The following is a 24912-nucleotide window of genomic DNA, read 5'->3' as shown; positions in this document are numbered from 1 at the left end:
ATTTCAACCTGGAAAACAAATCTTCTTGTAGGCAGAACTGCGGATGGGCCAACACAGTTCCCTGGAGGTATGAGGCCTGCAGCCTGAAGGGACCAGCAGGTAACTGGGCACCACAACCTGAGGCCAGTCAGTCTCAAGCAAGAGCAGCATCCCCTTCCTCCAAAGGTTTATTGGCCTGAGGAAAGTGGAAGCACTCACATTCCTTCAGGATCTTTAGAAAACAGAGGCGAGGGTGATCCTACCCCTACCTCCTTTGTTTGCTAGTCCAAACTGGACTGACATGTCAAAAAATGACCACTCTCTTTTCTGTGGTTCAAGATTTAACTCAATGGAGACAGAGCCTAAGCTCCAAGAGAAGGGCAGGCAACGACATGAATTATCACATTGGGTCTATTTCCTGAAACACAAGGACAGTGTGACTTTGACAGCAGATCTTGGGGACCTAAAGAGAGTGATGTTACATGGAAAGAAAAGTGACTTGTTAGTCTCTGTAAAGCACCCTTTAATTCCACACTGGGGAGGCAGAGGCCAGCCTGATCTTCATAACATAGTGAGTTCCAGGCCAGCCAACCCTGCATACTAAGACCTTGTCTTGAGGAAGAAGAGGAGGAAAAAGAGAAGGAGGAGGAGAAGAAGAAAAGTGACTTGAGGTTTAGACAGGAGTCAGGATGGAGGGGGCTGGAGAGTAAGGGAGAAGTGGAGAATGGATTCTGAGGACTCCCCAGGTGTGGGAAGATCTGTGCCACAGGTGTGTGGCGCATTCTGGGTTGGCTTTGGTAAGGTGCTTCAATGTGTGTTGCTGTCTCTTCCTACGCTGAATCTATCTTGAAGGAGCATGAAGCAGGGTTCTCTGCCTCCCTCACAGTCCAATCATATGTGCCCAGTGATAGTTTGTGAGAGATTTGGCAATCGTGCTAAATGCGAGGCAACTAGTTGGAGAAGTAAGAACTCCCTCAGTGCTGTAAGGGTCCGAACGTTAGGGCCTGCTTAACAAACTCATTCTCAAGAGGCCAGTTAAAAAGAGAGTAGAAGTGAAAATTTTAAAAGGATTTTAATACGGCCATATTGGAAAGAACAAAGGTGTCTAGCGACATTCTCTTCCCCAAGTCCCTCTTCAGGGTTCTAGTTTAGGCTTAAATAGGAGGCGAGAGGTGTGCGTCACTAAGCAGTCTGTCAAGGTGTGGTCGCTTCCATCGTCATTTCATCTCGTTTCTCCGCTAAGGTAATCTGCCAAATTTTAAGAACTGTGAAATATCTTTCCTGGAGTCAAGTTCTTCTGTTGGCTGGCATCTGTGCCCTTGTCTTTTCCTTCTGCCAACATGAGAAACTGCATTTTCTTAGAGTGCAGTCCTGTTTGACTGCTAACGGGTATCCATCAGGGAGGGTCTCTAGAATATCTTTAATCCTGCCATGATACCTAGGGGCTGGAGACTGGAAGGGATTTTTCCTTCTCATAGTGATGCAGCTCACGCTTACTTCCGCATGCCAGAGGATGAGCTGGCTGAGGTCGGAAATGCCCCGCCAGAAGGCTGGATTCCTTGGGCCACGGCTTGACCACAGCTAACCCGCCACCGGCGAGGCAAGCGGAAGTTCTCCTAGGACACCAGTTCTCCTTGCTGTCCTTAAGCCCCGCCCCTCCGGTGTAGGCGGCGTCTCCGTGGCGACGCGACTCCATGTGCGGCTGCGCAAGAGTGACGGGGCGCGGGCGAGTGGGACGGGGTGTTTTGGTTCTCGCCGCTCGCCGTCCTTTCCAGACCTGGCGGTCAGAAAGCCGCTCATTCCTGCTTTTCCTTCCCCTTCCCTTCCCTAACCCGGATTTCCCCTCCTCCCATTTACGCGCCTCTCTTTGATCGGCTGCCGCCCGGAATCCGGGCCGGGCGCTCGGAAGCGCGCGGCCCCGGGGCCCGGTACATGACCCGCCGCCCTGCCGCCCCTCGCGTCTTCCGCCCCATGTGGCTACGGGGCCACGGCGGCGCTGCCCACTATGGCCCGGAAAGCAGTTAGCAGGAAGCGGAAAGCGCCTGCCTCGCCAGGAGCCGGGAGCGACGCTCAGGGCCCGCAGGTGAGGGCTCACGGGCCTGGGTGATGATGGCAGAACCCCAGCAGGAGCTTAGGGAGTCCAGCTGGGGACAGGGGCCAGGGCGGAACAGCACCGGGGTCTGGCCCTTTTGCCGTGTTCTGGCGTGCAGGCGGGCCGGAAGGGTGAGGAGCCAAAAGGAAACTCCAAAATGACGCCTTCCGCTGGAGGTCTGCATCTAGGGATGGAGCTTCAGGACCTCCTTGGTTCTGGAGGAAGGAGGAACTGAAGTCAAGGGGAGATCGGAGGAAGCAAGACCGGCCTTCGGAAGTTCCTGAAAAGGAGACTGAAGTCGGCTCTCCAGTGGCACTGGGAATATGGGCCGATTGTCTCTTTTATCAAGGAAACCATCTCCCAAACTGGGTGCTGGTTCTTTTGGCTCTTTAGACACCTGGAGGAAACACTAGGCGTCATGTCTCTACTGCCCCCTTTAGAGAGAAAGGCCTCTCGGACTTAGGATTCCGACGCTGGTTACTCGTGCTTTTCACCCCGTTGGTATTTGATTTTTCGAGTTCTAAAACTGCCTGCAGCGCTAGTCGCGCGATGTCAGATGAGCGGCCATTGACTGTACATCCCTGAAAGATCCGGGGCCCCAGTCTGCCTCCCCTTTATGCTCTACGGGGAGCACAGGTGGAGAGGGAGAAGGGGGCTAGGTAGAAATGCAGCACAGGTGGGTACGGTAATGTGGACCTCATTTCTTTCCCTGTCAAGGACTCCTGGGTATATAGTGTTTCCTCAGAGGTCCAGTAGACCTTTCATCCTGTTCCATTTTCTAAGTAGGCTTCATTGTGAGAACCTTATATTTCAGTGCTAGACGAGTTAAACTGTACTTTCTGGGTTGTGAATCTTCTTTCTTAATTATGGAAATCCTGACTGATGCATGCTTTTCTTCTATAATACAGTACAATTTCATGTCTTCGAGAAAAGTAGCCAAACCTCTGATTTCTAATGTTGATTTCCACAGTTTGGCTGGGATCACTCACTGCACAAAAGAAAAAGACTACCCCCAGTGAAGAGATCTTTAGTGTACTACCTGAAGAACCGGGAAGTCAGGCTACAGAATGAAACCAACTACTCTCGGGTGTTACAGGGTTATGCAGCACAACAACTCCCCAGTCTCCTAAAAGAGAGAGAATTTCACCTTGGGACCCTTAATAAAGTGTTTGCTTCTCAGTGGTTGAATCATAGGCAAGTGGTGTGTGGCACCAAATGCAACACGGTGAGTATCAGGAAGGCCAGAGATGTTTGGCTTCAGTGTCTCTCACTGCTCATCTTCCCCATTTACAGGTTTTTGAGTGATTGTTTTTTGTTTCTTTTGGGAAGCAGAGTTGGAAATTGTTAAGACATTTTTAAGTAGAAACGTTAGGACAAAGAGGTGCTCAAGGAGAGGATAAGTGCTCTATGGATCTGGGTTGCTCCAGGGATAGGTGCTCCCATCAGCTTCTTTTAGGAAGGCATTGCCTTACTCTCCATTCCTTTCCTTTAACGACTGTGTCCTCTCTTTACTCCTGCATTGGCTGATGGATGCAAGTGAACATGTCTTTAGGCCACTGACTCTGTGTGTGCTGCTGCTTACAGTGTTTAGCCTCATCTTTTAAATGAGAGGCCTCAAAGAAAGGACAGAAATTGATGTCAGCATCATTTAGGATACATGTTAGTGACAGCTTAATTGCTGTGTACCAACCTTTTACATATTTAGAAATATTTAGCACATGGCTGAAGGTAGAAATAAAGCAAACATTCTTTTTCATGTAATAGAATCCAAGCATAGCACGTGGGAGGCTGAGCCAAGTAGAGTTGCTGTATATTGAGAACCTGTTTCAGAACAAACAAAAAGCAAAGATGTGAATAGTTTCTTATAAAGAAAAGAGATGTGTGCCTAGTGGTATATTTTAGGGGATGAACAATTGCAAGAAAGAGAGGAAAATTAAAGATGATATGGGAGTAGGGGAACAGTTTTAAAGAGAGTAACAGTTATAAGTAATTGGAGGTGAAATTATATCAGTAAGCTATATAACCAATATGGCTACAGGCAAGAATAGTCAAGAGTAGATGTGGTGCTTTCTTCGCAGTGTTCCTACTTAATTTGGGATGCTACGGAGAAGATCAGCGTGGCCCCTGTACAAGGATGACACACAAGTCTGAAATGTTCCGCCTTAAAAAAAAGTGGATGTGGTTGGAATAGAAGGTTACAAATGGTATGACATTGTACCGTTCATAGCTGTTAGAAGAGACAGGACTGAAGTTGGGTAAATGATTTCGTCTAGCCCTCCCTACTTCTTTAACTCACCTAGTGTGAATAGGCACTATGTTATAATGGTGGCTAAATTGACCAAAGCACATCTGGGGTTACTTAAAAGAGAGGTTACTCTCCATGAAGAAAATCATGGGCCTGTGAGATTGTTCAATGAAAAGGTGCTTGCCACCCAAGCCTGGCCACCTGAGTTTGCTCCCCAGACCCCACATAAAGGTGGAAGGAGAGAACTGACTCCTAAAACTGATTTCTCTGACCTCCACTTGCATGTCATAGCACACTTTCTGAGATAACAGCACACATTAACAATAATTTTAAAAGGAAAAAAATCTTGGGTGCTCAGTGGACAAAAGTTGCCAAGCCGGCACCCTGAGTTTGACCCTCCAAATCCATTGATGGAGAGAGAACAAACTACCACAAGCTGAACACACACGCTTGCTGTGACGTGCATACCCACTGCCAGATACAAATAAGATGTACAAAAAAGACAAACCAAATATCTTAAGTACCAGAAGTATCTTTATAAAGGTCATAGGCAAATTTTTAATTAGTTTTGAGGAAGGAAATAAAACTGTGGTAGCTGGGACCAAATTTTACCTCTGTTAAATGTTTGTTTTACACATAACACTTTCAAAACAAGGTGCTAGGAGCCTGCACAAAACTTCCTTCTTCTGCTTTCTTTCTTGCCCTGGTGGCTTAGGAAACTCATTGCTAGCACTTGGAGTAGAAAAAGTGTTTCCTGTTTCCTTAATCTATTGACAGTATTTTGAAGATGAGCATATTAACTAATAATTGAATTGACTTTTTTTTTTTTTTCTTGACTTGGGACTGGAAAGATGGCTCAGCAGTAAACAAGACTCTGCTTTTTGAAAAGACTGGGGTTTGATTCCCAGCCCCACTTGATTGCTCATAACCATCTGTACATTCCAGGAGCTCTGATGCTGTCTTCTGGCCTCTAAGGTCACAGCACATGTGTGCTGCATAGATGTACATGCAGATAAAACACCCATACATAACATAGGAAATAAGTTCTTAAAAATTTACTCTTAATACCTACGTCTATCTTCCTAACTTAAAACCCTATTTTGTCTTTTTTTTTTTTCATGTGTGTTAGTGGGTGCTGCATTTGCTACAGAGGTCATGTGACAGGACACTTAACAGGAGTCAATTCTCTCCTTCCACCATGTAGACTCTAAGAATGAAACTCATTTCTTAACCTTGGTAACAAGCTGCTTTAACCATTGAGCTTGTTGTACCCTCTTAACTTCATCTTTGCATACTCTCTCTGTGTCCAGGCTGATTTTGAAATCGCAAAGATCTGCCTACTTCTGCTTCCTTAATCCTAGGATCAAAGTTGTATGCAAACACTCCTGGCCCCTAACTGTTAATGCCTACTGTATCTTCATGACTGAAAATGCTTGAAAATAGTGGGGCTGTCTTGTTTTGAGATGGAGTTTTATGTAGTTGAGGTTGGCCTCTGCCTTACTATATACCTGAGGATGACCTTGAAAATCCCAATTCTCTAGCCTCTGTCTCATAATTGCTGGGGTTGTGGACAGGAACTATATGACACTTGGCTATTTTAGTTTTCATTTTTATGTATGTGGGAACTTTTCCTCTGTATGTGTATGTGTACCATGTGTGTAGAGTACCTCAGAGGTCAGAAGTGGGTATTGGATCCCCTAGAACTATAGTTACAGACAGTTGGTAGACAACATTTGGATTTGGGGAATCAAACCTAGGTCCTCTGGAGCCTGCTCCTGTCCCGGCTGTTTTATTGTTTGTTTGCTTTCAATTCTTTCATACATTACATCCCAACCTCAGTTTCCTCTCCCTTCACTTCTCCCAGCCCTGTCACCATCTCTCTTCCCTTCCAGATCTACTGCCCCTCCATCTCCTCAGAAAAGAGCAGGCCTCCCAGGGATGTGTATTTATGTGTGTATACAGACTTATATGTGTATGCACACACATACATTGTTTCTCTGTGTGGCCTTGGCTCTCTTGGAACTTGCTTTGTAGACTATGCTGGCCTCTGAACTCATAGAGATCCGCTTGGCTGGAGAGAAGTCTTAAGGCAAATAGCTGTGCTCTGGATGGGATATTGTTGGGAAGTGAAAGGGTGGATATTTTTGTATACCTTCTCTAGAAGGAAAATAAAGCTATAACTGCTGATGATGAAGCAGCCACTTTTACCAGGTTAATCTGCTTGTGGTTCTGACAATGGTCACATTTGATCTTTATTCAGAGAGGATTAGAAAGTGGCCTGTTCTGATGCTGATGTTCTGTAAAATTTCTTTTGTTTTTTTACCATAACACCAAGGCCTAGCCACAGTCTTAGGCTAGCTGGTGTTAGCTTCCTTATCACGGTCGTAGATGTGCTATTGCACTCACAAGTGCACTCTGTAGTCATTATGAAGTATACAAACTAGTTGCTGCAATTAGTTGATAAGCAGAAGAGAACTTGGAGACAGCAAGTTCCAGGATAGTTGAGATTGCACAGAGAAGCCCTATCAAAAACCAAAAAATAAATTAAAAATCAAAATAATAATAATAATGGTAGCCTGGGCTATTGAACAAGTTCAGGCCAGCCAAGGAGACTTAGTGGGACCCTGTCTCAAAAGAAATGTGACGGCAGTTGAAATCACTTGAGTGGGCAGAAATTCATCCTGTGCAAACAAAAATAAGTACAGTCTTCCCTCAACAATGTAGAAGATAAGACAACTTCCTAATGTTGTATAAAAAGAGAGCTGGCGATAAAACCAGGTAATGGAATATAAGACCTGAGTTCAGTCCCTCAGCATTAGAGGGGAGCAGCAGGGGAGCAGCGGTGGAGAACAGTCGATGGAGTGCCTGGCGGGGCAGGCTGGGTACAGTAAACAGCTCAGGAGATAAACTGCTTACCTCTTGCAGAGTCCTGGTTTGGATCCTCAATGCCACACCAGCAACTGGCCAGGGGTGATGCACACCTTTCATCTCAGTACTTGGGAGGTAGATCTCTTGAGTTTTGAGTTCCAGGACAGCCAGGGCTAAACAGAGAAACCCTGTCTCGAAAAACAGAACAAAAACCCACCACACCACCACCAAAAAGGTGGCACACCTATAACCCCAGCTGTTCGGGAGGTTATAAAAGCCTGGGCTGTAGAAACGCTGCATCTCAATAATTATATGGGCTGTTGCCTGGTATATGTCTTTATTCCCTTGCACTGATAGGTTAACAGCATTTCTTTTGGGTGAACATATTTTGTGGCTGGGTGAGAAACATGCAAATTATCCTCCTCCCCTCCCTTTTTTAATCCTAGAATTAGTGCTTTTTTTTTTTGAGACCTGGTTTGGTTTCTTTATGTAACAGTCCTGGCTGTCCTGGAACTCACTAGGTAGACCATGCTGGCCTCAAACTCAGAGATCCTCCTCTGCCTCCTGAATGCTAGGATTAACAGAATATTTAACTTTTATTGGGAGACTATTTAGGTGTAGGATTGCCAGGTTGGTAAATTATTTCTCTTGGTGTATATATGTTTCTAGTTGGAAATAATTGTGGCAGTATTTTATATACCCTAACTAATCCCATATGTAAGGTTGTAGGAAGAACAGGAATAAGAAGGAGTTTATGCCTCTCATGTAGACTTGTTTTTTCTATGGTTTGTAGGCATTGCTTGGATAAGTGCAGGTTTGGAGCTATTTAAAGTAGTGCTTTGCTCTTTTTAGGCTATCCTTTGTCTGTAAGGAAACTAGTGATATCCTGTATTATCTAGCCTGGGCTGGGTGTGTAGCTCAGTAAAGCTCTTCCTGGCATGGGAATCAGGAAGGAGACAAGGTGATATTTAGTGCATCGTTTTTCCTTCAGGGTAGTGATAGTCCAGGACTATGCTACTTTGCGGAGATGTTAGATTTGACTTCTGCTAGGAGAAGTAGAGGGACCAAAGAGATGCCTTTCCCTCCAGTCAGCGTAAGGCTCAGGCACACGTGGACTCACAGGTGCCCTACGCGCCCTTTTGAATGCGTGTATTTGTACTTGGCAACATCTGCAGAATTAGGTATAGTCTGAGCCGTCTATTTCAGGAGCAGTTTGTTTGAAGTTTGGGCTGCTGGACAGTGAAGGGAGAAGAACATGCGGATCTACTGGTGCTCATGGACTTTTAGCCTAGCTGGGTCTTTGTTAGGTAGTGTAGGTAGTATAGTCACTGCCAAAATTACTGGTGTGTGCCACCATGCCAGTTGGGCATTTTTCTGTTAATTATCAGTACCTGAGTATGGTTGAAATTGGGAGTTGGGTATAGCCCAGTGGGCAAGCATACACCATGTGTGACACCAGCACCAAAAGTGAAAAGTCAGGCAATGATGGCACGTGCTTTAAATCCCAGCATTCAGGAGGCAGGCAGGGGATCTCTGAGTTTGAGGCCAACCTGGTTTACAGAGCTAGTTGCCAGACAGCCAAGGCTACACAAAGAAACCCATGTCTCAAAAAACAAAAAGGGAGAGAGAGAAAAGAAGAAAAGGTGAGTGGGAAGTTAGGCAAGTTAAGAATTTTCCTGGTGAGATCCAGGGTATTCTTTCCCTGCCTGAGCCTTCCTGTTCTAAAAGATAAGAGAAACTGGCCTCAACTATGAGCCCTGGTTCTCCATATTGGTTGTCAGAATTAGTTATATTAAACCATACTTCTCAGACCTTTTCACTAACATACCCCTAGATCAGTCAGTCTTTGGGCAGTCCTGCCAGTGGGACTTTTCGTGAAGTTCTAAAATAATCTTTAAATACTGGAAGCGATTGAGCACACCTTTAATCCAGCATTTGTGAGACCACGGCAGGGTGACTGTTGTAAGAAGCCACCATGGACTATATAATGGAGGTAGCTTAGCCTAGATGGGAGTGAAACTATTTCCTACTTTTATTTTATTTCCTTATTTTTTTTTTTTGACAGGGTTTCTCTACACCACTGCCCAGCAACTTTTCTTTTTAAAGATATGCTATTTATAAATATATATACACACACACACACACACACACACACACACACACACTATAAATCATTATTTGAGCCAGGCAGTGGTATTGCATGCCTTTAATCCCACCACTCCGGAGGCGTGAGTTTAAGGCTAGCCTGGTCTACCGAGAGAGTTCCAGGACAGCCAGGATAACACAGAGAAACCCTGTCTTGGGGGGGGTATACTTTGCTTCCGTGTGTCTGTCTGTGTGTGTGTGTGTGTGTGTGTGTATTTACCATTGTATTAATATAAAAATACCTTATTTCTGGGAATGTAGCTTAGGAAAATACTTGAGGCCCAGGGTTCAACCCTCAGCAGGACACACGCACACACAAAAAAACTGTTTTGGGGTATGAAAATCTTCTGTTAAGTACTGAGTAAAATGTGTGCTTCTAGAAGATGAGATACTGGTTTCTTGTAGGAACCAAAGCATCAAATACATATACATGCTATCATTTCCAACTTTTGGTCATATATTTATATCATGAAAAATTTGGACACAGCATAAATGTTGAAGAATTTATTCATTAAATGCTAGAGTGTCTATGCGATAAAGTACTTTATAGCCATGAGAAAGTATATAGAAAGCTGAGCATGGTGCCATGCACCTGTATCTCTAGCACTTGGGAGGAAGGAATTAGGAGTTGAAAGTCATGTGTTCCCTGCTTCATGGCAACTCTGAAGCTAAGAGGCTATGTGAGACCCTTTCTCAACAAAGAAACAAACAGTAAATAGTGTAGCACAGCATCTGCTGGCCACAGGCCTGTAATCCCAGCACAGGGGAGCTGGAGGCAGGCAGATCTCTATGAGTTCAAGGCCAGCCTGATCTACATACTCATACATACTGAGTTCCAGGACAGCCACACAATCAGACTGTCTTAAATAAAATTAAAAAAAAAAAAGAAAAAAAGAAAAAGAAAGAAAATAGAAAAAGAGCAAAGCAAACAAAACCAAAGCTAGTCTGGGCTACAGAGTACGATTAAGGCCAGCGCTGGACAGTGTAATTGAGAATTCTCCCTCTACCCCAAATCAAACAAAAAAAGGTAAGCCAGCATGATGGTTTAGCAGGTGGAACACTTGGCGTCAAGTTTGACCTGAGTGTAACCCCTGGGACTCAGTGGTAAAAGGGAATGAACTCCTGCAGGCTATTACCTCCATGTGTATGCCGTGCTGTACACTTTAGCACACACATGAATACTAATGAATATGCAGTGTTTGACTGGGAGGGATGATCTAGGTTAGGTTAACTGAGGTGGAAAGACCTACCTTAATTGTGAGCAGCACCACTCAGTGGGTGGGCTACAGTACTGGATAGAGTAAGAACCAGCTGAGCCTTTCCAGGTGGCACACGCCTTTAATCCCAGCACTCTGGAGGCAGGCAGATGGATCTCTGTGAGTTCGAGGCTAGCCTGGTATATAGAGTGTGTTCAAGGACAGCCAGGGCTACACAGAGAAACCCTTAGGAAAAAGCTGAGCACCAGCATGCTGCTTCTTGACCATGTCACCGGCTGCCTCAAGAGCTTGCTGTTGCAACTTTTTCATGGTAAAGACAGTACCATGGAACTGTGAGTCAGTATAACCCGTAAGCTGCTTCTGTTGGGTCGTTTCTTGAAGCACTGGGACACATGACTATTACAGCCTGTTTTTCATCCTTGGCTGGTGTTTTGTTTCTTTGTCTTGTTCCTCTTCTTTACTCCTTATTGTTTGGGTTTGGAATCTTCTATCTAACACTTTTTTTCCGAGGGTTTCTCTATGTAGCCTTGACTGTCCTGGAACTAGCTTTGTAGACCAGGCTGGCCTCAAACTCTGGGCCACTTGCCTCTGCCTCTCAGGTGCTGGGGCTAAAGGTATGCACCACCACCTGCCCCCACCCCCTTTTGTCAGTATCAGGATCTCTATTTACATGTGTGGGTGTGAAGATCAGAAGAAAACACTTGAGGGAATTCTCTCCTTCCACCATGTGGGTGGGTCTCAGGGATCTTGGCATTCAGTATCTTTACCCACTGAGGCATCTCGGTGGCCCAGTGCAGTTTATCTTCTGGGAAACCAGCGCACATTAGCTCTCCTTTCTATGTTAGATTTCATTCTAGAAGAATATTGTTTTTAGTAACTTCATAAGGTTCCTCTTGAAAGCCATTGTCTTGTGGGTGTGGGTGTGTTTGTGAACGTCTTCATACCCCCTCCTACATACATTGCTTACTGCTCCTGCATCTTTCCCAGCAACAGCTCTGCTTGGCTCTTCCCTGTCCTAGAAGGGAAGGTTTCGGGAGCCAGAGCCTGAGGCTTGTCTCACTATGCTGCCAGTTTCTGGCTCTGATCCCAGTGGGTTAATGTGGAGCACCCCATTCTGAGTGTGTAAGAGATCTTGCATCAAAGCCTTGCCCTTGTCTGTGAGGAAAGCAATTCTGTGCCAGTCCTCTTGCCCCCACACTCTTTGTGAAAAGGCAGCATGCTCTGTCGTCTGTTAGTACAAGGACGAGAATGTGTACGTGATTCTGATTGCCTGTGCCCTTTGCATTCCAAGTCACATTAGTTTTTAAGCCTTTCTTAATACCCTGCAAAGCTAATTAATAAAGCAATTGTATATTGCTATTTAAAGTTTCTTTTACTTGACCCTGTGTATGTGTATAAGTATGTGCTTGTCAATAAAGATGTGTGTGTGTGTAGGCCAAAGAATCGGATCTCCCCCTCACACACACACAGGCAGCCACCTCACAACCAGGAACCAAACACAAGTCGTTTCCAAGAGTAGCACCTGTTCTGAACCACCAGACCCTCTCTAGCCCCTTGTGCTTTAGTTTTTTGGGATAGGATCTCATGTAGCCTGGCTGACCTCAAAATTCTGATCCTCTTGCTTCTGCTTTTTTAAAGTGTTGGGATTCTCAGGTAGTCTTACATCCAAATATCAACCAGGCCCAGCCCTGCTTAGCTTACGAGGTCAGATGAGATGGAGCCCATTCAAGGTAGTAAAACCATATTTAATACTTTAAAAAAAAAAGATTTTATTATTTATTGTATGAGTGTTCTATCTGAACAGGGCATCAGATTCCAGTGTAGATGGCTGTAAACCACCATGTGGTTGCTGGGAATTGAATTCAGGACCTCCGGAGGGGCAGACTTTTATCGACTGAGCCATCTCTCCAGTCCCTATTTAATACTTTCTGATCTGTTTGTGGAGAATGTTAACTCTATCTTAAGTTATTTTACATTATTTTCATGTTTTATTTGACTAGTGTCCTTAGCCATGCCATTAAATAATTGAGAGTTCTGCTTGATCTGGCAGTACATGCCTTTAATCTGAGGAACTCAGCCGAGGCAGTTGGATATCTGTGAGTCGCAAGGCCAGATTAGACTTCCAGGCCAATCAGGCCTACACAGTGAGACCCTGTCTCCAAAATAAATAAATTCTGGGCATGGTGGTACATGTACTTGGGAGGTAGAGGAAGACAGATCTCTCTTAGTTAGAGGCCAGACTTTTCCACATAAGTTCCTGGCTTGCTAAGGCTACACACTGAAACCCTGTTTCAAAACAAAACAACATGAAAGTTCCCAGGGTTGGGGTGGAGAGATAGCTCAGTGGTTAAGAGCACTGGCTGCTCCTCCAGAGGTCCTGAGTTCAATTCCCAACAACCACATGGTGGCTCACAACTATCTATAATGGAATCTGGTGCCCGCTTCTGGCTTGTAGGTGTGCAGGCTAGATGGGGTATTCATACAAGGTAAACAACTAATCTTTAAAAAGAAAAATGAAATTCCTAGGGTCTGCTATATAGTAGGCTTTAATTGAATGGTGTTGACCAGATTAAGTAGAAAATATGTTTTGTGTGCCCCCTTCTCTTGCAGCTCTTTGTAGTAGATGTCCAGACAGGCCAGATCACCAAGATTCCCATTCTAAAAGACCGGGAACCTGGAGGTGTGACGCAGCAGGGCTGTGGCATCCATGCAATTGAGCTGAACCCTTCTAGAACACTCCTAGCCACCGGAGGAGACAACCCAAACAGTCTTGCCATCTATCGTCTGCCTACATTAGATCCTGTGTGTGTGGGTGATGTAAGTTTTTACATTGGTTGCCATTAGAAGGAACCCTGTTTTAAAACATACTGTCTCCCAACCTAGAAAGGGGTGATTTTTATCTAAATTTCTCCTGGCATGGGGGTTAGGGGTGGGAGAGAGCAGAATGGAGATTGGGATCCCATGGCGTGCTATGCATTTGATAGAAGGAACAAATGGCACATCTCTGTGGCCAACAGTGGGCTGTTTATCAGTTCACAGGGTCTGCATACCTCCCATTGCCCTGTTGAAAATGAACCTAGCAATTCATCTATAGTCAGGTATGGGCTTCAGAGCATGGCATGAATGAAATTAATAAAGCCCTCTATAGTGTTGAGAGTGACATGTAAATCAATATGTAGATCATACAAGCATTAACGATCAGTAACATGCCTGTGTGAGATGCGCCATGGAGGGCTGGAGAATGAAGGGGAGGGGCTGCTATTTCAGAGAGCAGATATGAAGGCTCAGTGAGAAGACATGTGAGCCGGGAGACTTACAGGAAACATGAACAGCAGCCATGGGAGTGATCCAGGCATAAGACAAGACACCGAGGTAGAAAGCTTGAGACTGTGTTTGCTGGACATTTTGTTTTTGTTTATTTTTGGGTTTTTGTTGTTTTGGTTTGGATTTTTATTTTTGTTTGTTTGTTTGTTTTGGATTGGGTTTGGGTTCTTTTTTGTTTTGCGTTGTTTTTTTTTTTGGTGTTTTTTTTTTTTTTTTTTGACAGGTTCTCTCTATATAAACCTGGCTATTCTGTAGCTCCCTGTATAGACTAGGCTGGCCTTAAATTCACTTAGCTCCTCCTGCCTCCCTGGTGCTGTGATTAAAGGTATATGCCCCTTCTGGGCATTGTTATTTACCTGCAGGACTTCTAGTTTTATTTTATCTTTGATTCTTCCCAGATACTATGAAATCTTACCCTACAGGTTAAGATCATCAGAGACCTTGTTGTTGTTATTGTTTTTTTTTTTTTGCTTATTGTTTTACATTCGTGTATGTGTGCACGCGCACAACACACATGTGGAAGCCAGAGGACACTGAGAAATCCAGTCCTCTCTTCTGCCTTGGGGGTTTGAGGATCCAGCTCTGGCCGGCAGACGTGGCAGCGAGCACCTTTCTTGCTGAGCTCTCTTGCTGGCCCTGTTTTGTTTTGTAGTGGGGTCTCCATATGTGGCTCATGCTGTTCTAGAACATGGATCCTCTGCCTCAGCTTCCTGAATTACAGGCATGTGCAACCATGTCCTTCCATACTTACAAGATAGTTTCAGTCAGATCTGTATACTTTTCAGAAGTATTCATTACAGTCCTTATTTTACTAATCTTTCTTCTGTTTTTGTTTTTTCCTCTCTGTACATGTCACTTACCCCTCGAAGGATGGACACAAGGATTGGATCTTTTCTATTGCATGGATCAACGATACTATGGCAGTTTCTGGTAAAGTTGACCTTCTTTAGGGAGATTTGGTGTGGCAAAGAGGAAGGTTAAAAATTGTAGTGTGATAGAATATAACCTCTGAACTTAACAGAGGCCATGATGCCTTACTTTTTTTTCTTACTTACTTAGATGGTACTAGATTGAAATTAGGGCTGGGTATGCTAATTGGGTACCCTTACCATGCAGTTACATTTCCCAGACTCCCCTACCTCACCTCCTTCACCACCACTTTTTTGGGGGGCACAGGGTCTCACATTGTAGCTAAGGCTGCTCTAGAACTCATATGTACTCCATACTGGTCTTGAACTTGCAGCAGTTTCTCTGCCTAAGCTTTTTTGTTGTTGTTGTTTGTTTGTTTCTTTGAGTAGCCTTGGCTGTCCTGGAACTGTGTAGAACAGGCTGGCCTCAAATGCAAAGATCCACCTGCCTGTGCTTCCTGAGTGCAGGGGCTAAAGGTGTGAGCCACCATTGTCAAGCTTGGCCCAAGCCTCTTAAGTAATACTATAGGTATGACCCATTATGTCCAGCCTAGGAGATTTTGTGTTTTCCTCAATCATTTCACCTTATTTTTTTAATTGATTGATTGATTGGCTATTATGTGGGGCGGGGCGCTCATGCCTTGGTACATGTGGAAATCAGCACATGGTGTCAGTTCTGTCTTTCTCTCCAACACTTGGGAGATGAAAGCATGAAGACCAGGAATTCATAGGCCAGCTTGGGCTACATTGAAATCCTGTCTCAAAAAATTAAATAGGGTTAGAGGAGAAGAGTAGAACAAAAACCAATAAATAAATAAAATCTTTGTGTAATATCTTTGTGTATGTGAATTGTTGCTAATGGGAACATGAATGTTCAGGGCTGCTGTAAATGACATTTTATTTTGTAGTACATTCAGAGATGAGTTAAAAAAAAAAAAGCTTTTCTCTGAATGTGAGGTCCTGGGAATGAACTTGGTGCTATGCAGAGGGTAACGAAGAAGAGAAAACTTGTTGTTTGTTATTGTTTGTTTGCTAAGGAAAATAATTTGGGTTTTGTTTGGCATGTTAAGTTGAACTTGGGACTCAAGTTCAACTTGAGAGAGATGGCTCAGAGTTTGACTTCTTCCGAAAGGTCCTGAGTTCAATTCCCAGTAACCACATGGTGGCTCATAATCATCTATAATGAGAGTTGGTGCCCTCTTCTGGCGTGCAGGTGTACTTGCAGGCAGAACACTGTATAATAATGAAGTCATTAAAATTGAACTCAGTAGCCAAACATGTGCAGCACACCTTTAGTCCCAGCACTCCCCGGGCAGAAGTCCAGGATAGCTAGGATGTCTTTAATGATATGGATGGATGGATGAATTAATGAATAAATGAGCAGATCTCAAATCCTTGTGCTCAGGCAGCTATTCTTCTGAGTTATATTCCCAGCACAAAAAAAAAAAAAACCCAGCTCATGCGTACCTCAAACTCACTGTGTAGCTAAGGACCTCCCAGGGCCTTATACATTCACACCAGGTTTTATAGAGTACTGGGGTTGAACGCAGGACTTTGATGCTAGAAAAGTACTCTATCAAGTTTATCCCCAGCACTAAGAGGTCATTCTTGGCCATGTGTGGTGGTGTGTGCCTTAATCCCAGGCTCCGGATGCAGAAGCAGGCTCTAAATTTAGTCTCATGGATTTCCCTAAAATTGAATAGAAAGAGATGTTTCTGGAGGAAGAAGTCTCAATGAAGAAGTGTGAGCTGAGTGTGGTGGCTCACACTTGTAATCCCAGTACTCAGGAAGCTGAGGCAGGAGGACTGTTGCAAGTTTGAGGCCAACCCAGGTTACAGAGTAAAATGTGTCTTAAAGCAAAGCACACTGCAGTGTTTGGGGTACATTCTGTACCCAAGATGGATATTGAAAAGAAAGGCCCATGTGGTCTTCTGTGGGGTTTTCTCATGGAGGGTCAAGTATATCTGACATCTGTGAATCTCCTACACTGCAGGCTCACGGGATGGTTCTATGGGACTCTGGGAGGTGACAGATGATGTGTTGACCAAAAGCGATGCGAGACATAATGTGTCACCAGTCCCTGTGTATGCTCACATCACTCACAAGGCCTTAAAGGATATCCCCAAGGAGGATACAAACCCGGACAACTGCAAGGTGCGGGCTTTAGCCTTCAACAACAAGAACAAGGTATGAGTTCACCAAGGGACCTCAGAAGCCTGCCTCTTCCCCCTGTCCTTCCCCTCCAAGGCAGTGCTTGTTTCACAAGTTGGCTCTAAACTCAGGTCTTGAGAGGCTGTAGGATGCTGATGAGTAGAGCTGAGGCTGTGAAGCCCATCCTTGTGTTTGTCTGAGTAGACCCTGTTTGTGGTCAGGCTCACGGCTTCCCTGGGGGCCACTCTAATCTGACACTGCCTCATTTGCATGTGCCTTTTAGGTGCTCTATTCTTTTCATGCTTACCTCTAAAAGCAGCCACTTGTTTTTAAGCTTCTCATTTCTCACTGCTTCCTTTATCTTATACTTGACACTGAGTTCACCTAAGTCATTGTCAGATCTCCTGACAGGTTGTAAGCAGAATCTAAGACTAGACCCAGAGCCCAGAAAGCAGATAGGCTTCTGCAAAATCTGAAAAAGACCCCAATTTTATATTGTCTCTGTTTGTCTCTTTCTCTTCTCTCCTCTCTCCTGTTTATCTCCTTTTTTTCTCTCCCTCTCTCCTCTTTCTTTCCTCTCTCTCTCTCCCCATCCCCAGGATGGCCTCCCACATAGACAGCTGCCTGCCTCTGCCGCCCCTTCCCCAAGTGCTTGGGTTAAAGCTTTTATTTTTGTGTATGAATGTTCAGCCCGCACATGTCTGTAGCTGTAAGCAGCAGGAGGCCCTGGCCTGAGAGGTGGTTCACTGAACATGGGTTTCTCTCTGCACCTGCATCTCCCAGCTGTGAGATTAGGGGAGTCGTGGCATGGGAAAGACATTTTCACGCCCAGATGTGTGTTTGTGTGATTGCCAGAAACTGTACTTGCTTTGTGGAATGAACATACTGTCTAGCTGTAGTGCATGAGGTGAGGTGAAAAGTGGGTAGTTAATGGCACCCTTGATATAACCACCTTGGGATGAGAGTGCAGGACAGCAGGGTCCCCAGCTCCACCCTGTGGATTGTGGTAATTGAGTTTGCCGCAGAGCCTATTATTTCTTTTCCATTGCTCTTGTAGGAGCTCGGAGCAGTATCACTGGATGGCTACTTTCATCTCTGGAAGGCTGAAAATACATTGTCTAAGGTGTGAACATGTCTTGGTGATTAATATGATAATTTAACATAGGGTTCAAATCCTATTGTTCTCCCAGAGTTGTAATGGACTTGCCCAAAACACCTTTTCTTCTAAGGTCTGGTAGTAGAATTGCACAGTACATGCAGTTGAATCTGGCATACTTATGTTTGTGTATCTTTTAAATTATTCCAGTCTAGCCTTAAACTTGTGATCTTCCTCATCTAAATAAAATACCTCTCAAAGACTGGAGGTGTTGGCAGCCACCGCTATGCCTAAGCAAGAAAGGCCTTTCTTCTCCTGAGACAAGGTCTGAGTACAGATTGGCCTTGAATTTATTAACCTAGAATGCCTAACCCTCTTGACTCCTCTTTGCCACTATAGTACCGAGATGTCTTCACAGAGATCTGAGATTGCGGAACACTCACTAAGGAAGTTCCTTACTAGTTCTCTAGCCCACAGAGTTAGGCTCTTGTGTCAAGGTGAAGAAACTTCAATGTTAAAGCTCCTAGCAACAACAACAACAACAAAAATCAGTCAAACTAAGATAAATTTTCTCTTAAGAATCATGTAAGATGATAAGAAAATGGAATGGATTTTTGGTTTGGTTTGGTTTTTCAAGATGGGGTTTCTCTGTGTACCTCGGGTTATCCTGGTACAGGTTCTGTAGATTAGGCTAGCCTAGACTCAGAGCTCCATCTGCCTCTGCCCCCTAAATGCTGGTATTAAAGGCGTGTACACTCCACCTGGTTTGGATTTTTGTGTTGACTAGGTTACTATGTAACCAAAGTTCGACTAAAACAATGTGTAATCCAGGTTGGCCTCAAACCAGTGTCCTCCTGCCTCAGACTCCCAAAGGCTAGGATCACAAATGTGAAGTGCCATCCCAGTGTTTTTTATTTTATTATTCTTTCTTTCTTAAAAGATTGGCTTACGGGGCTGAAGAGATGCTCGGAGGTTAAGAGCACTTGGCTGCTCTTCCAGAGGTCCTGAGTTCAATTCCATGCAACCACATGGTGGCTCACAACCATGTATAATGAGATCTGGCGCCCTCTTCTGGCGTGCAGGTGTACCTGCAGACAGAACACTGTATATATACTAAATAAATAAATCTTTAAAAAAAAAAAAAAAGATTGGCTTACTAGGTAGCCCAGTCTTGTCGAAAATTAAGGATCCTTCCTTACCTGCCAGTGCCAGGACTACAGGAAAGTCTTTTAAGGAGACTTGAGATTACAGCAGCACAATTAAGAACATAGATTTATTCATAATGCTTGCCAGCGGCTTTTTTTGTTCAGTACAGTGTATATGTCGGTCATTTGTCCGCCTCTTGCCTGTGTTGCTTATATCTGTAATGAGCAGCTTCTGAAGAGGAAGGCAGGCTCAGGGAATTGACAGCTCCCTGTGTCGCAGCACCTTTGTGCTCCACTGGCCTTGCGTAATTACATACAGCAGGCAGAGACTAGATTTTCTAGTCCACAAAGATCAAAGATGAAGGCTGACTTAGTTTACCCGTATGGAATTCCAGCATACAGGTGAATCCCTGGCGTACAGATTCCATTCCTTTGGTAACCTGGCCGAAGAGTCAGACAGTCCCTTTATGTGCAGAGCAACAAAGAGTGGCGGCTCATCTTGCAGACAGAACAGCGCAAGACTTAGGCCTTGGTGCTGGGCTCGTTCCTAGAACTAAACTATAGTTTTTGGCTTTTCCTGGCATTCTAATCATTTAATTTCAGCTTTCTCTTTCCCTAACCTGGAAGTTACTCATTAACTAGGCTTTGTCTTGTCCCTGACGTAGGTAGTTTGTAAAAGAAGCCCAGAGAGGAAGGATTACAAAAACATTGCCCTTTCTATGCTGTTATAGATGTATCTCTTCTCTGTTCAGCTTCTCTCTACCAAATTGCCATATTGTCGAGAAAATGTGTGTCTGGCCTACGGCAGTGAGTGGTCTGTGTACGCGGTGGGCTCTCAAGCACACGTCTCCTTCTTGGACCCGCGGCAGCCGTCATACAACGTCAAGTCTGTCTGCTCCAGAGAGCGAGGCAGTGGTGAGTCCCTGTGTGTTCCTTCAGGCCCACAGCTACGCTTCAAATGGGTTTTCATCTTTTGTTTCTCCTGTGACTTCCAAAAGAAAATAGTGATATGTGTGTAGGGTGTAGAAGTATTTGGTAACAGAAGAGAGGAACTTAATGACTTTCAGAGTTTTCAGGCTTTGGAAGCCTTTGGTACAAACCACTGTGAGGAGATTTGTAGCTGGCGTTGGGAACCTTTTGCTGGAGCCTTTCCTGAGCTAGAGTTCTCATGTGCTGAATGATGCTGGTGGAGAGAGGAGTTAGAGGAGCATTAGGTCCTCTTTTTACCATCACTTTTGGATGTGATGGTAAATATGTACAGTGTGAGGTGTGACAGTTATACCTCAGGACACTGAAGAAAGTACTTGTTTTAGCTGAGTGCTAGGTCTCAATATCTAACACACAGCCCTTGTGTTGCTAGAAATCATACCCAGGGCTCTGCACTTGTCCTCAAACGTCCTGCCTCTTAGCTGCACCCGCAGACCCAGCTTCTCCCCAGATAGCACATTTTGAGGGCCATCACTCACTTTCTTCAATGGCCTCTTCTTTAAGGTTTCAGAATACTTTCTTCTGATGATTCATTTCCTCCCAGCAAGAATCCTGTGGAAAGCAGGTCAGAAAAGTCAGTGGTTAAGACTGCTTACTGCTTTTCCAGTGGACCTGAGTTCAGGTTCCAGCACTCTTATTGAATGGCTCACAGCTGCCTAGAAGTCCAGCTCCAGGGGGCCTGACACCCTCTCTTGGCCTCCATGGCCGGCTGCACTCAGGTACAGAGCACATGTGATTTTAAAAACTTAGAAGCAGGCCAGGTGGTGGTTGCACACATTCAATCCCAGCACTTAGGAGGCATAAGCAGTCAGAACTCTTTGAGATCCTGTCTCAAAAACAAAACAAAAGCCTGGTGGTGGGAGTGCACACCTTTAATCCCAGTATTTGGGAAGCAGAGACAGGCGGATCTGTGTGAGTTCCAGGACAGCCTGGTGTACACAGCCAGTCCCAGGACAGCCACGGCTACAAAGAGATACCCTGTCTCGAAAAACCCAAAAACAAAGCAACCTACCACCAGCAAACAAACAAAACAACCTATCGACCATGCATGGTGGCACATGGGTTTAGTTTCTACATTAGGAGGCAGAGAGAGGTGGGTAGAGGCCAGCTTGGTTTATATAGCTCCAGGCTAAATAGGACTCGTGAGACAAAGCCCACAGATCACATAGAAGGGGTGCGGTCAGGGTCTTCAGACCATCCAATTTGAACTTTGTTTATCGTCTATTTCAAATAGTATTCTTTCTCTTTAGCTACTACAAAGCAGTTTTTGTTGTTCTGTTTATTGTTAGGGAAGGTGGTACTAATTAGAAGTCAAAGAACAATTTGAGGGAGTTGGGTTTGTCCTTCCTTGGGAGTCACAGGAATCAGACTCAGGTGATCAGTCTTGGTAGCAAGAGCTCTTACTGCTGAGCCATCTCTCCTGCCCTAGGATTTATTTGTTTGTTTTGTTTTTTTGAGACAGGTTTTCTCTGTGTAGCCTTGGCTGTCTTGGACTCATTTTGTAGACCAAGCTAGCCTTGAACTCACAGAGATGTGCCTGCCTCTGCTCTGATCACAGGTGTGTGCCACCGCCCCAAGCTCTCAATGAAAGTTTTAAGAGGTTTTTTTCAAGGCCAAGCTGACCTCGAATTTACAAAGATCTGCCTCCCCATTAAAGGCATACAGCACTGTGCCTGGCTTTTAAAAGGTTTTGGTTACTGTTAATGGAGGTAGCTTGCATAAGGAAACCTGAGTTCACAAGAGTCCCCCGCTCCACACTGAAGCCAGGAGGCACCTATATCAACGTACAACCCACAGGCACAGCAGATGTATTTTACCTTTCATCCAAAGTGGTTGGTGGCTTGCGGTAAATAACATACTACCAAGTACTTCCGGTCATGCTAGTAAATAGGAAGATAACAGGGAACATGATGGAGAAGAGCTGATGGTGATGAACGATGGCTGCAGGGAACTCAGTGTGCTACTCAGGGTTATGGAACACAGAGCAGGAGACAGTGTGGGTATCCCAGGTGATTTGGCGTATGAGTAAAGGGTCCTGTTTATTCCTGTGACTTCTGCTTAGCCGTCTGGTATTTGGGGGTGCCCCCTCTGATTGCCCTGTGTTTCCTTAGGGATCCGATCCGTGAGCTTCTATGAACACATCATCACTGTGGGCACAGGGCAGGGCTCCCTGCTCTTCTATGATATCCGAGCGCAGAGATTTTTGGAAGAGAGGCTCTCGGCTTGTTATGGGTCCAAGCCCAGACTAGCAGGGGAGAATCTGAAACTAACTACTGGCAAGGGCTGGTTGGTGAGTAAGCCCAAACCTGAGATGATGGTTGCATGACAGTGAAGGAAAATGTCTTCCCTCTAGCTATTGCATTCCTTAGAGCAGAGAAAAACCTTTCTGTCTGTGTATTGACTTGGGGGGTGGGGGGCGCTGGAGAGGCCAAGTAAGGTGGTAGTGGCAAATGCTTATACTCTCTCTGTAAACTGAAGGAGGATTGCAAAACAAAAAATGAAAGGCCCGGTGCCTTAAGATTTTCTCCAGGTGAACACAGAGTAGGAAAGATAAAGAGCCTTCAGCCATTGCTGCCAGTAAGTTATCATTAACAAGTTTGATTCTGCAAAGCTGTCTGGTGAGGATGTGCTTTCAGCAGAGCAATTCTGTATTGTGTTTAGCTGGGAAAATGGGGCCAGTTTCCTTGAGAACCAATTGTGTGACATCAGGTGATAGGTACAGAACCTTTTCATCCGGCAGAGACCAGAAGGCATTCCTGTCCCTTCCTTCTCATTGCTAGAGGTACTGATAGTTGCCTTCTCTTCCCACAGAATCATGATGAAACCTGGAGGAATTACTTTTCGGACATTGATTTCTTCCCCAATGCTGTTTACACCCACTGCTACGACTCGTCCGGAACGAAGCTCTTTGTGGCAGGAGGTCCCCTCCCTTCTGGGCTCCATGGAAACTATGCTGGACTGTGGAGTTAATGACAACTAACTTTCTCCCAAAATGCAGATTTACACTAACTTCCACCCTCAGTTTCCTCGTTTGGTGTTTTGATTCCCCCAGTGTGAGGGCTCCCCTGTTGACTGCAGACGGAGCTGCCATGGGTTAGGCAGTTACTAAGAAGAAGCTCTATGCGGAAACCCAAAGAGGGGGAGGTTTTGTTGTCTTTTGGCTGGTTGGTGATTTGTTGCTTTGGGTTTTTTTGTTTGTTTGTTTGGGTAGGTCTTTGTTTGTTTTCACTTTTCAATAATCAGAATTTTACTCCCCCCTTCTGCTTTCTCAACCAAACATTGTTAGAGATCTCTCTCTCTCTCTCTCGCTCTCTCTCTCTCTCTCTCTCTTTCCCTTAAGTGACACTCTCTCCTTTCTCTGGCTTCTTTACACTGAAATGACAAGGCCATTCTCACCTACTTCACTCAAGAAGTAGGCCCTTTATAATTATGTGGTCGCTGTCAGACTTTCTGTGAAAGTTTGGGAGCCGTGTGTGTGTCTGTGTGTCTGTGCTTGCGTGGATGAACTTGTGTGCCTGATGGTACTTCAGTCACTGATACTACTTGGAGTGAGGATTATCTGTAATTAAAGTATTTATAAAAGAAACAACTTTATTCAGAGTCCAGCTGTGGAACTAGCCTGTATCTTTTTAAAAGTCTGACTTTGTAGGAAGTGAAAACTTAAGAGAAACAAACACATCAGGAAAGCCCTTGAGTTCGATTACAGGCTTGGGGTGGGAGTGGAGGCTCCAAGCCAGAACTCCAGAGTGACCCAGCCCTGCCTGTCCTTCCCACCTGTGTGGGTGTTCATTCCACTTCCTAACTTCCTGGGCCACTTGGGTAAACATCAGGTGCACTGCAGACCTCTTCATGGTCTAGGTAAAGAGAATCCTCTCCCTGGTCTCCTGCTTCTGTCAGGGTCTGACCTGACCAAGAGCAAGGAGTCTCAAGCTTGACATGGTTGCCATTCATAGTCTCCTATGACTCCTAGGAGGAACTTTTCCATTCTTGGGGTTTTGCTGGTATTTTTTAACTGGGTTCTGTCCAGGAAGGAGTGGTTTGCAGTGAATGCTTTGTGTGTGGGTTTTCTGCGTGTGTGGGAGCTGAGTGTTGGAAGTCACCTTCCTGCTCTGTTGGCTCATAACTATGGCTGTGCTGGTGTCACTGCATGTGACAGTGTAGGTGTGATTTGTGCTTTGCTTGTTCCTCTCTTTGAACTGTTTAGTGTGGGTTTTTTAACTTGCAGACAACTGTCAAGCCAGTTGCTCTTTCATACATCATGTGAAAAGAAACCTTTCCCCACCCGAGGCCTGAGAAGAGGAGCCACAGTACTGTGCCCACTTTCTCAGTTGCTCCCAGTTCTTCCCATTTTCTCTTTGTGTCAAAAGAGTATCCTCATAATGGCAAGGACTGCTGGGAAGCAGCAAGCCCACTGACAGTCCACAGCATATACCGCAGGTTTTAGAACAATCATCCTATAATCTAGAAAAATAGGTGCTACAAACAGGAAATTAAGCAAAATGCTGGATGCTATGAATCTTTTGTCTTAATTTTTTCTATTATTAAACTACAGGCTGTAGGATGTCTTAGTTCTCACAGAACTTCTGTCCTTTTAAACTGACTTGTGTGTTTAAAAAACAACTCTTAAGTAGGATGTTTTGTGCTGTTGTCAGACCGTCTCCTGTGATGCTTTTGAGTGTCTGAGATTTTCTGTTTTCAAAAATGTAGCATTTGACTTTTTTTGCCAAGGAAAAATAAATACTGTCCTAGAGCAGA

The 24912-nt window shown here is 44.8% G+C and overlaps 1 protein-coding gene, 1 non-coding gene and 1 pseudogene across 3 annotated transcripts; 2 read left to right on the top strand and 1 right to left on the bottom strand.

Moving 5' to 3' along the window:
• LOC110547114 (large ribosomal subunit protein P1-like) overlaps positions 1-1675 on the bottom strand; it is a 20646-nt pseudogene extending 18971 nt beyond the window's left edge.
• Dcaf12 (DDB1 and CUL4 associated factor 12) lies at positions 1675-24912 on the top strand. Of its 2 annotated transcripts, none has more exons than XM_021634473.2 (9): positions 1675-2062; positions 3042-3296; positions 13157-13363; positions 14740-14800; positions 16772-16965; positions 17987-18052; positions 19923-20085; positions 22269-22447; positions 22969-24912. In XM_021634473.2, the coding sequence occupies exons 1-9, from the start codon at positions 1985-1987 to the stop codon at positions 23125-23127; spliced, it is 1362 nt and encodes a 453-aa protein (XP_021490148.1). In that variant the 5' UTR covers positions 1675-1984; the 3' UTR covers positions 23128-24912. The 2 variants fall into 2 exon arrangements, with proteins under 2 accessions (XP_021490148.1, XP_021490149.1); XM_021634474.2 differs by lacking the exon at positions 1675-2062 and adding an exon at positions 2260-2747.
• Positions 4137-4238, top strand: LOC132651224 (U6 spliceosomal RNA). The gene has a single exon (XR_009589028.1). It is a non-coding gene; the product is annotated as a U6 spliceosomal RNA (small nuclear RNA).

This window comes from Meriones unguiculatus, chromosome 1, assembly GCF_030254825.1.
Source record: "Meriones unguiculatus strain TT.TT164.6M chromosome 1, Bangor_MerUng_6.1, whole genome shotgun sequence".
NCBI lineage: Eukaryota > Metazoa > Chordata > Mammalia > Rodentia > Muridae > Meriones > Meriones unguiculatus.
This window is presented reverse-complemented; position numbering and strand designations above follow the sequence as displayed.

Bases quoted from the DNA above. Each gene is read 5' to 3' on its own strand.
- Dcaf12 (XM_021634473.2), top strand. From the start codon at position 1,985: ATGGCCCGGAAAGCAGTTAGCAGGAAGCGGAAAGCGCCTGCCTCGCCA. The intron at 2,063-3,041 runs GTGAGGGCTCAC...TGATTTCCACAG, and splicing joins GCGACGCTCAGGGCCCGCAG to TTTGGCTGGGATCACTCACT. The intron at 18,053-19,922 runs GTGTGAACATGT...TTCTCTGTTCAG, and splicing joins CTGAAAATACATTGTCTAAG to CTTCTCTCTACCAAATTGCC.